General features: G+C 38.5%; 1 protein-coding gene across 2 annotated transcripts; it reads right to left on the bottom strand.

Annotated features, from left to right (window-relative positions):
* Positions 1–6,039: 6,039 nt before the first annotated feature.
* LOC125670056 (uncharacterized) lies at positions 6,040–12,307 on the bottom strand. Of its 2 annotated transcripts, XM_048904979.2 has the most exons (6): positions 12,171–12,296; positions 11,578–11,676; positions 9,281–9,447; positions 8,868–8,941; positions 7,424–8,789; positions 6,040–7,061 (listed from the first exon to the last, which is right to left on the bottom strand). In XM_048904979.2, the coding sequence occupies exons 2-6, from the start codon at positions 11,610–11,612 to the stop codon at positions 6,319–6,321; spliced, it is 2,385 nt and encodes a 794-aa protein (XP_048760936.1). In that variant the 5' UTR covers positions 11,613–11,676; positions 12,171–12,296; the 3' UTR covers positions 6,040–6,318. The 2 variants fall into 2 exon arrangements, with proteins under 2 accessions (XP_048760936.1, XP_048760937.1); XM_048904980.2 differs by lacking the exon at positions 11,578–11,676 and having other exon boundaries at positions 12,171–12,307.
* Between the last annotated feature and the right edge of the window lie 262 nt (positions 12,308–12,569).

Here is a 12,569-nt window from a genome sequence, read left to right on the forward strand (position 1 = left end):
TTCAAGAGATATTTATATAAAAGAGTGACAGTCGAAGCACAACCAGGGCACTCTGGTGACGTCACTGCTGTGGAACTCAGCATGTGGTCCAACATTAGCTTTACTATTAAGTATTCTTTTATAAAGGTAGTAAATAGTATTAGTAAGATAGCCGCACCTGAATAGACAGGATGTGCCAGCGCAGGAGAGCCGAGCCAAGGGTAATGGGACAATTGTTACCTGGATGGTGTACAGATCTCACGGGTCTTAAACAATGTTGGATGAACGATCGGGCTAGATGTAGGGGTAAATTTACCATGAACCTAGTTGAATCCCATATTTCAATGTGCTTTGGATAATTTAAGGTGGTAAAAGGATATACCCTCGGCCTTAAACATTGTCAGTTTCTAGATTATAAAACGTCAGTTGCAATATATACGCTGATACATCTATGACCTTTAGTTTGAAAAATGGAAAATGTGAGACAATTGTCATCAAACTTGGAGACAGACTGGAGTAAATGTTGTCTCTGTCAGATTGATAAAGATGAAGATCTTAAATCTCCTCCAACCCGTTACGAAACGGACAGATAATGATGGGTACGTTATGATTGCAAGAAATATTCCTATCTTCCATGCGATTCATCAGATGCCAATCAAACTAAACCCGAATCGGTTAGATCAAGGTGGTGGAATAGAGGAAACACTAAGGGAAAACAATGCTAAATATCATCAAAGCTGTAGACTTTCATTTAGCAATAGTAAGCTTGAAAGGGCACGCAAACGATCTGCTACAAATATGTCTGATGATGCCCATAGTGTACCTACAAAAAGTAGACGGAGCTCTCTTGAAGATAAAGCATGTTTCTTGTGTGAAAAAGATGCTCCAAAATCTTAATTTCGTCATGCTATGACGATGGTAAATATCATCGATTAAATGAATGTGCCAGAAATTTGAATAACGTTAGATTGATGACCAGATTAAGTGGTGGGGATATAGTTGCTCAGGAACTAAAATATCATCGCTCTTGTCTCACAACCTTTTACAACAGGGAGAGAGCTCGTTTTGCAAGTCAAAGTAGTGCGGAAAAAATGGCAACAAGAGAGAAGGAGGCCCATCCTATCGTCTTTTCAGTGCTTCTTGTCTACATTGTTGAGTCGAAAATAGGTACTGAAGGTCCGATGGTTTTTCGCTTGGCTGACCTTGTGAGCCTCTATAATCAAGGTTTGATACAATCGGGAATAGAAGCGCCAAGTATAAAATCCACGAGACTTAAAGACAAGTTGTAGGAAGAGATCCCTGGACTAGAAGCTCACAAAAAAGGTAGGGATATGTTATTAGCCTACAAGGAAGACGTCGGCGAAGCATTATCACAGGCGATGGACTATTCGGAGGCACTGATATTAGCGAACGCAGCAAAGATATTGCGTAAACGTATGCTGGAACATAAAATGCCTTTCAAGGATCTTTCCATGACAGTTGTATTGAAGATTCAATGCCATCTCTTCTTGTACAGTTTGTTTGCATGATTGAGCATGGTGCTGATATAAAATCTCAGCTAAGATTTGGTGCTTCGAAAACGGACTTAGCAATGGCACAGCTGCTTCAGTACAACTGTTACGCAAAATACAGAGAAGAGTCAAAACCTTTCAGGCATTCTAAAGACCGCGAGACGCCATTTCCTGTATTTATCGGTATGTCAACTTATTCAAAAACCAGGAAAAAGATATTAGATGAAATGTTTCATGATCACGGTCTTAGCGTCTCTTATGATAGGGTGCTTGAAATATCTGCTCAACTAAGGGATGCAGCGGTCTCCCAATTCTATACGGAAGGTGTTGTTTGTCCATCAAATCTTAGAAAGAATATTTTCACTACTGCTGCTATGGATAATATTGACCACAATCCATCTTCAACGTCTGCATCAACATCATTTCATGGAACTAGTATATCCATCTTTCAGCATCTAACATCGGGTAACAAAGGTGAGGTGCGGGAGAAATTACCAGTAAATTCGAAATCTAAAATGGTTCCAGAACTACCGGACTCATTTACCAACATACAATCAGGTTTTTTCTCTGATAAACACCCTAAGCCTTCGAGAGTTGATAGTCCTGTTTCAGTTCCAAGTTTACAGCTTCAGCCAGAATATGAATGATTACAAAAGGTCAGTCTCATTGAATCCGTAAACGAGCATGAAATCAATGTAACATGGTCATCACATTTTGCATCTTAAGGTAGAAGCCCACCTTTTGAAGTTAGTATAGCATCTTTGTTACCATTACTCCGGGACCAAGCACACTCAGTTGCCACAATCAGACATGTAATGGATAAAATTAGTGATATTGTTGCTATTTTGAATCCTGGTCAGGTCCCAGTGATTGCTGCTGATCAGCCTATCTATGCAACAGCCAAATAAATTCAATGACACAGGCCAGAACGTTATGGTGAAGACAAGTTTATCATGATGTTTGGAGGGTTGCATATTGAGATGTCAGCTTTTAAATCAAACGATTCACTCTTGCAGGATAGTGGTTGGACTGGTGCTCTTGTAGAGTCTGGGGTAACAACGCCTGGTACAGCTGAATCATTTTTATCTGCTTCGAGTGTTACTCGAACACGCCAAATACACCAGGTAACATCATGCTGTTTATATAAACTTATAATAAATGAGGCCTATGAAAATTATGCCACAGAGGGAAATGAGAGCAGTCTTTCCAAAGAAGACTGGGTGAAGAAACGTGAAGCGGAAAGTCCACAGTTTCAGTTTTGGAATTTGATCCTTTGTATGGAGTTGGCTATATTTTTGCTGATTCGTTCTTTTCGAGAGACAGTCTGTTTGCTTTACCTACAGTCTCTGCAAGGAGAGTATGATGTAATTGTATATAGGATATTTAGTACTGCCTTTTTGTAGTTTTGACTCGTTTTGGTGTCCAGTTGTACGCATTTTTACATCAAATGTGCGATTTTCAGTTGCACCTTCAGTATTTCCAATTCACGAATACGGTATGGCCGCCATCTTGAAAACTTATGGCCGCCATTTCTAGATATTTGGTGGCTAACGTGCTTTTTTGATAAAATAGTGTCTAAGGATGTTTCATACCAAATTTCATGCTTGCATCACCTACTGAAAGATTGTTAGGGTTATCTGCTTAGCTAGTATGACATGACTGCATTCATTGCCTCTTATCACAGAAAACTGCAACAAAACATGGATTTTCCGTTTTATACCACGAAGTGCTATGTACTGATACCGCACAGAATGAAAATTGTATATTCGTTGTGTTGAAAAATAAAGTCTCATTGTTTTAATATCACAATAAATTGATACGATGTTTATTACAAAAAAATCTTGAAAATATTGCTTTGTTAACAAAATAAAAATTTTGAATTGAAGACGCTGTACGCTATTTTTAGTTACTCAAAAAAAACCAAAGCTGTTCGTAAGTTTCGGGATTTTACATGTCATCAGAAGATAGAAGCTAAGACTTCCCGAGTGGAGATTTAAAAATATTTTCGTGTCGGAATCATTTCTGATGAAATTATGGCTTACTGTAAATACAACTTCGTTAACTAGTACGAGAAATATTTCTGCCAATTGCATGTTTCATGCAGATCTATGTAAAGTCAGAAAATACAGATAAAAGATTATTTGGAAGTATGCAAAATAGAGCAAGGAAAGTTTTTTAGTGATGTGTTATTGACTTTGTGGTATGTATTGATGTGACAAGTACCTGTAGTTACATTGAAGTTTTATGAAACCCACCATAAGTACCAAGAACGCTGCAGGCACATATCAATGTTTTTCGGAGGCGACTGGCCAACCCTTTTAATTGACAATGAACATTAACTGTCATTTTCATGCATACAAATGCAGATATATTGCGAGAATGGCCCCTCCACTATTTTTGATAGTACTATGTAGTAGTGAATGAGAAGATATTAATGCATGTAAGCTTGAAAGTTATAAATTGAACCCTGGAGCAAAGAATGACCCCCCCCCCCCACCTCCCAGCTGAGGGGAAAAATTTGAGACAGCAATGAGGAACACTATACCACCCCCACCCACCCACCCCCCTCCCCACACACACCCATGCACACACTAATTAAGGTTCTGAAGATCTTTATCATGACTATTATATTTTTATCATTGTCTGTCAGGAAATTTAAACAAGCCATGTGCAACTTCCAACTTCTCCGGCGAACCCCTTCCCCCGCATCCCTAATATTACGGATCCGTGCCGATATGGAAAAATTCACAGGCATCTGAAGTATGGACACCACCCACCCACCCCCTTTCTGATTTTTTGGGGCGGCGATTATTTCTCCGAAATGTGTGGATTCCCCGTCTATTCCATCCTAATTTCGATTTATGTTATCCAGTGGCGTAGCTTCCATTGAGGCAACCGAGGCAGCTGCCTCGGTAAAAAAACAACCCACCTTTTACGTTGTTAAAATGTCGATAGCTTCTGGGGGGCTACGCCCCCCCCCCCCTGCCTCGGTAATATTCGAACCCAAGCTACGCCTATGTTATCGTAAACATGCATTTTGTAAGCCTTATACTTCCCTTATACTGTTTATAATAAGTATATTTTATTATATCAGTCCAGTAGAAGGCCAATCTCTAAAGCTTGTGAAAAGCGTGAAACGACTACATCAATCGAAATTGGGTTGAGAGAGACAAGGAATCCACACATTTTGGTGGAATTGTCACCGCAAAAAAAATCAGAAAGGGGAGGGGGGGGGGGGTTATAGTTATCAGGTGTCTGTGGAAAAAAAATATATGGGGGGATGGAGTCCCCTTTATTTTTTGTAGCATTTCCCCCCTAATGTTAGTAACTAAATTATATAAAATAGGATCGATTGTGGTTAATGGTCACCTTTAAAATCATCATTTTGCCTGTTATTTTTAATTCATCTCTGATGCTCTACCTTTCTATAAATAACTCTAAAGAATTCCAAACGTAATTTTAGAAGAGCGTGCTAGCCAGTCAAAATCGCCCACGTATTTTGCGCGGTATCAGTACATAGCACTTCGTGGTATAAAACGGAAAATCCATGTTTTGTTGCAGTTTTCTGCGATAAGAGGCAATGAATGCAGTCATGTCATACATGGTTTTTAAGTTGAATGATTGTACAATACAACGGTAGTAAATACATTTGCATCGCATATTCCCCGGAGGCTCAAAAGGCCGACATTCTCAGGGGGTGCCATTCTGTGTTATTTGAAGCTAGGTACCTTGTGTTGTTATTAGTATACAGAGGTCATATTAAGTCTGACATTGACAGAAACAAGTGCCTGTGGTTTTCTGTCATCGTTGTCGTAAACAGTAGAACCTGGGCCATCAAGTGGTAGCCTCTGCCTTGTAGATGATACTTATTTCCTATCATTATAAATTCTGAATCTAAAGTTCACCTTTCATATTGATACACAGGAGGGGGATGGGGGCATATATGTTTCAAAAACATTTATTGCTTCCTCCTTTATCAGTGACAGATTTAAGGGGGGCGCAGCCGGCGTCCCCCCCACTAAAATGTTCAAATTTTATGTAAATCGTAGTATCTTGTTTAGAAAAATGTACTAAACAATAGAAGAAGCAATAATTTCTTCCACTCCCAGAGAAATAAATGACAAAATCTTTTGATTTCTTGAATTACTTGATTATGAGAACTTAATTTTTTTTCCAAAAACCCTTAAGATTTGCGTCATCTTATTAAAAATTATAAAATATAGTACAAATGACTAAATAGGAGACATATTTTAGGCCCTGTAAAATTCAGGAGCTTCCCCAGACCTCCTGCCTCATACTGTGGCAACCCCCGTAACCGCAATTCCTGGATCCACCCCTGTTTATACTATTATTTTGAAATCATACAACGAAGTTTCCTGTGAATTAAAATCATTTGCATGTGTAATGTTTCAATAAACGGGGAAAAAGAATGCATTACATGCACACTCAGGAGTAGCACAAAACTTAAATATAGTAAGCTGACTGCATTATAGTTTTTACCCCCCACCCCACCCCTTCCCCTTTCGACGTTTAAAAAATGCTCAATAACGCCCATGTAATATTTTAATTCAAATGCAAGTCACACTGAAAGTATGTTATGTTTCTTGTCATCTTTTAAAAATCGTAAAATGTGTACATTTCTTTTACTGTAATATACATGGGGGTCAACACTCCTCAATTCCAATATATGCAAGTGATACGCGAAAGACATTTAAAATATCATCTGATTGGTTCATTTCAAATTTCATCATCTCAGTGGTTCATTTTGGATATCACCATCTGATTGGTTCATTTATAGATGCTATCATCTGATTGATTAACTTCGTATTTACTCAATATTTTCGCTTGACCCACAGTGCGTCAACAACTTTTCAATGACGCTTGATGACGGGGTTTCATCCACCTCGGTATACTCAGCCGGAGATACATTGACAGGCTCCTGTGATGTCCCTCTGTGTATATCGCTTTCAAATAGCTCCTCTTGTGCATACTCTTGAGAATATCCTTTTAAATTTCTATTTTGATTCCCGCTAATAGTCCATGAGTCCTTTGTTTCATCTTGACTGTCAGAGTGTTGCTTATTTCTACTAGGGCTACTTTCATGATTTCTTTTTGACTTCTCGGTTGGGGAACTCGGGTCACCTTCCTCTTCTTTGGAACATTCCATTTTTTCAGAATCTTCACTTTTCAATGTCTGTTTGGACAAAATATCAGTTGGTGTTTCCCCACTGGGTTCTTCTCCTTCCTCGACTCTATCCGTTTTGTCATCGTGATCGTTATCCTGGTACTGCTCCCCTTCTGACGAATCTCTTCTGAGGACGAAATCTCTGGCTGAAAATTCGTATTGTTTGCTTCTTTTGTAGTATCGTTCCACAGCGGCTTTGCGGGCTTCCTCCTCATCCAGGTCCATCAGTGACTTGAATACGACAACGCTTGAGCATGCGCTGTTCTGGTTATTGCTGACAAGCTGAATTTCTTGAAGATGCTTGGACTCGTTGGTGCCGTGCGTAAACAATAATATGGCATCATGAAATGACTGGACGCAAACATCCAAAGGAGCGCCGAAATGGCCTATAAAAGAAAATAAAGATTGAGACATTTGTGGATGGATTTCACAATGTTACTTGTATTTCAAACTAACGAAAATTATCTTACGCTTAAATTACAAAGTTGTTTACTTGCCCTCGTCCGACTCAACTGAATATGGACGACTTAATTTTTTTTTCAGATTTAAAAAAAAAAAAATTTAATCTGCAATTTTGTTGGAACATGAATCTCTGTGGCGAAGTTTCCCCAGTATCAAATCACATTTGTTTTGGCTATTCAAAACTCTACTTTCTAACCCGCTTTGTATCTCCCCCTTTTACCCTGTCCGCCCCCACACCTACATAAAGAAACTGTTGATAGTCAGGAGAGAGCAAAAGTAGCCTTACCAGCACCCATGATTGGCATGGACAAACTTCTGAGCCAGATCTTATCAGCATATTGGAAACAGTTAAGATATGCGCAAATTAACAAATGTGAGGACTGCTCTGGGCTGTCTTCCCGCCACGAAGGAACAGCAGCATGCAGAATGTATGTAACTTTAGGATCAAGGTTTCCACCTGCACACGTATGTATGACGTCACCAAAGAGTAGATTACCATTTTTGGCAATATAATCAGCGCATTCTTTCCTCATGTTTCTGTCAGCATTTCTTGCGATTAAAGCAGATATTCCATAAAGGGATGATAGATCTGTGTTGGCAGGACTAATAACTGCGTCAGTTTTCTGCGTTAGAATGTCGCCGATGATAAGCCTTACATTCACACTTCCGATAGATGTTTCGTATTCCAAAGCCAGGTCCGGAAAGTCGGACTGACTGAGAGACATACCCGTCTGAACAGTTCTGTTTGAAAGAGGAAAGGTAGCATAAGGATTGCGGGACCGGGGTCGCTGAAACGCACTGTCTCTGACTGAGGATAACTCTGGATTTGGTCTGGTGATGACAGTTCCCTCCTCATCTGAATCACTTTCATAATTTTTGAAGACTAATGGCGTCTTCTCTGATGTTGCAGTCACCGACTTATTTGGAATGGTTCTGGGACATGTATACTTCTCACTACCTGTGAGGTTCTGCCGTTTTGGAAGAGTTTGTTTCTTTGGTCTTGTCGCAGCGAAATCGTCCCTCTGTGCATTGGTCGGTAATCGAGACGATCTTCGGTCATTTACGGAAACCCTGCAATCCGATACATTTAAACATGAATTCATGTTTTCCAAGACTTGTGGGTTGAACTTTACATTTGGAGTTTGGTTATACGTTTCCGAACTTGAAGGTCTGTATGGGGGAATGTTTCTTTCATAATCATCAGATTTCTTGGTCTTCTTTGATATAGTGGAAAAATGACTAGGCGATGGACTTGAACGCTGACCCATGTCTCTGTCATTCTGTTTACTCTTGAAGGTAATCTGTGAATCCAAAGGCTTATACGATAGCTCGATCTCGGAAGAGTCCGAATCTTCACTAATCACTACTGCGGGGGATCGTCTGCTCTCTGTATTGCCTTTCTTTTCTGCCACTCTGTTGGTTGCTCCATCTTTCGGCCTCCTGTCATCTTGCTGTTTGATCCACGCGTCCGTTAGGAACTTTGAAGCACACTCAATTTGAAAGGGATTCCCAGAAACCCTGTACGTCATGAATTTCGCGTCGAACACAACTTCCACGTCATTGTCATTTTCGAGGCTTCTCATGAGGGGCGGGTTTTCATCTAAGAGTTGTGTAATTGCTTGCTCCAGGTATACAGAGGAGTTGGAGAAAATCTTTAACATAAAAAACACAGTAAACTAGCTATTATCTATAATGTTAAGTCAAAATGAGAAATTGTGAAGAAAACGCACCTGTATTGGAAGGTTACTCAACACCAAACTCTTTCCACCGATGGTATGACTTTTGTTAAAAGCATGTTGGTACCCTGTGTATAAAAGTAAGGTAATGGGTCTTAAGGTACAGCTCCACTCTCAGTCATATGACTTATGGTTCACAGTAGAAAAATGTATTAATTTCAACTTTTAAAATATAGTTTGATTAAACCAATCACCAAAGAAAACATATACTACAATAACATGTACTATATGTCACCTTCTTAAAGATCTCAGACATACATAAACAAAAGTACGATTTTTAAAAAATCCCATATTTATTAAACAGTATAATAGAAATACAGAGACAATGGCTTAATTAATTTCTAACAAAAGATCGGTTGTTTACTGTGATGCCCCGTATATTATGAAGTTCTACATTTATTACATACCGTCATTTGTGAAGATGATGACGGCGTCATTGTCACGAAGAGGGTAATACATTTCATCAATTTCTGCGCCGCCATTTTGGGGTTTTCCAAAATATTCGGAGATGTCTTTTGCTTTGGTTCCTGGAGGAATTCCGTGAACTCTGATACCCAGTATGTCCATGTCAATTCTACACAGCACATTCAAAAACAGACATGCAGACGTTAAATCATGTTGCCAGCAGATTGAACAGAATTCGCAGTTTATTGGCTTACTTCATTCACTCTCTATGTGTATACACAGAGGCCCCGGGGACCTTGTAAGTTACTACTTTTAAAATCCATACGTTGTTCTAACATAATCATTTGTCATTACCTATCTGTTCACACTTATTTGAAATTCATTGTCTGAACTTTTTGAACGAAAGTTGACGTGCAAGATCGGTTATGAATTATGACAATATGCATAGGGGCAATTTTATTACATGGAAAATACATGACAGGCATTTAGATGCATCTATCTACTCATCTAGAGAAGGAAGGAAATAAGTTTCCTAATTACTTAATTTGTTATTGTTTATTTATTATAATTTATTACTTGTTTCTTGATACTTAATTACTTCTTTCTTATATTACTTTATTTATTACTAAATTTCGCTTTTTTCTGTGTAAGCAATAGATCGTATTGATGTTCTCATCATTTGATGGAAGTTGTTGAAACTTTAAACAATTTATTTCTTTTAGACTTTTACGCCCTTTCGAGAAATTTTCACTTATATCAAGTGGAACACCACAAGCTGTAGGTGACCTATGAATGGAGATCAGTGGCCATTTTCACACACAAATCTTACGACTAAGATAAAAAAAAAAAAATATGCTAAAACACATCAAAGATGCGTATGGCCGAGTTGCAGTTTGGAAAATTATGCACGTTTGCATTCACGAAGTAAAAACATGCACGTATTTAATATAGTTTATAAGTATGAAGCTTTGAATGGCTGCAATAGGTATTTAGTGTGATAATGACCTTGACCATTGGATTTCAAAAGCAACATGAACCTTGAATGTCATCAGGATTTGAAGTCTGATAAACATGCACCAGCAAGTACATGTATAAAGTTAGAGGCAAGCTCAAATCTACAGTATATAGTGAAAAAGAAACATTGGCCTTTGACCTTTTAACCTCAAAATAAATAGGAACCGTCCTCTTTTGGATGTGATCAAAATATGCAAGTCTGACAAAGACGCACCAAGTAGTATGACAGTTAGAGACCGGACAAGCTCAAATCTATGGCATTTGTGACAAAGAGACCTTGACCTTTGTCCTTTTAACATCAAAATAAATAGGAACCTTTCTCTTTTGGATGTGATCATGATATGTAAGTTTCACAAAGATGTCCCTAGTAGTATGAAAGTTAGAAACTGGGCAATCTCAAATCTATGGCATTTAGTGTCAAAGTGACCTTGACCTTTGACCTTAAAATAAATAGGAACCTTCCTCTTTTGGATGTGATCATGTTATGTAAGTTTCACAAAGATGTCCCTAATAGTATGAACGTTAGAGACCGGACAAGCTCAAATCTATGGCATTTAGTGACAACGTGACCTTGACCTATGACCTCAAAATAAATAGGAACCTTCTCTTTTGGATGTGATCATGTTATGTAAGTCTCACAAAGATGCACCAAAAATATGAAAGTTAGAGACCGGACAAGCTAATTGTGGACCTCGACTGGACGCCCATCCTTCGCCAATTTAAAAGCTGAGATTTGCTACGCAACTCGGCTAAAAATTGTCCCTGTCTTGTACTGAACTGAGTGCAACTGTGCCCCGAGTAAAAACAGAGTTTCATAACCAATGTATGCATTAGTTTTGCTCATTCAGAAATATATGAGCGTAGAATTATAAAAGAATAACGGTGTTTTAAAATTCCATCTTAATTGTAAGATTTTCTGTAAAAAGGACCAAAGAACCGTAGCAATAGGGGTTCTTTATCGTGCCAACGCCTACCACATCACGATACCTCTGTTTCTAACAGACGAGCGATTCTCAGGTCGAAATGCCGAGTGTGGTGTTTGGAAAAGGAGCAATACGTATCTTGAAGTCGAAGGTTTGACGCGGCCAATGAAGGCACGAGCAAGACTCGAACTTACAACCTCACGGTCACGAGGCGAGTGCTCTAGATAACCGACAGTCGTAATGCAAATTAAGCCAAAGCCATTCTGACATTTAATTAATACTTTACCAACAATGTTGAGCTAGTGTTGAACAAAAACAATGTATTGCGTATTTCCTTGTTGACCTACTTCCACTTGACTTACTTAATTCCTTCTCTCCTCGTGGAGAATAGGGCCATGAACAAGTCCTCTCCATTACCTACTTCCACAGACTCCTCAATTTATTTTTCATGGATACCTTTTCTATGTTAAATAGAATATTCATAAAATAATTTCTGTTATAGTGAAATACCCATGTATTCCGCAGATCGTGGGCCCAACCGTGGAGTTGGGTATCAGTGCATGGTGAATCAGATAAAAACACCGCCGATATCAATTCAAGGGTTGGGCTAAGTATATATTGAAGTCTCTATATAGGAATGTGGAACAATTTCTATATTAATAAACATGGTTTTCATAAGTGTATGCTTTAAACTGAAAGTAGACAAATGAACATTTTGAATAGAATAAGATGGTATTATACCCCATGAGAGAGAGAGAGAGAGAGAGAGAGAGAGAGAGAGAGAGAGTCAAGAATCGGCAAAGTTTTAAACAGTCCATGAAAGTTTTCTCATTTAAACTGACGGCTTATGTGCAATACAATTATCAGATTATTCATAACATACAGGTGAAATAATTTTATTTTGTCCCACGGCATTCTTTAACACTTCAACAAAAGCATATTAAATAATACTCACATGTGATTATAAGGAAGGGTACGTTCACAAAATCACGTTTAAGGAAGATGCAAAGCCTTATCATTTGTCATCAATGCTGGAAATTTTCTTCTTGAGATTAATTAACAAACCGAAAGTAGATTTGTCGGGGTGTTGCTAAAACACAGATCAGAAAATGGAATGGAAAATGGAAACATTATTGTGATGTCAGCATTTTGTAACAAGAGAAACAGAAATTACAGAAATAACGGGAAGTCATCCTCAGGGTCCGTCGTTTCATATATACACTAATGCACTGTATATGTACATTAAAAATCATTGAGATTTTACGCCGTTTGGGCAATATTTCAGCCATTTTAAGGCGGTTATGTCTGGAAATTTACTTTCAGCCTCGGATTGGTCCTAGTAATTAAGGTGCAC

Source organism: Ostrea edulis, chromosome 4 (assembly GCF_947568905.1).
Source record: "Ostrea edulis chromosome 4, xbOstEdul1.1, whole genome shotgun sequence".
NCBI classification, from domain to species: Eukaryota; Metazoa; Mollusca; class Bivalvia; order Ostreida; family Ostreidae; genus Ostrea; species Ostrea edulis.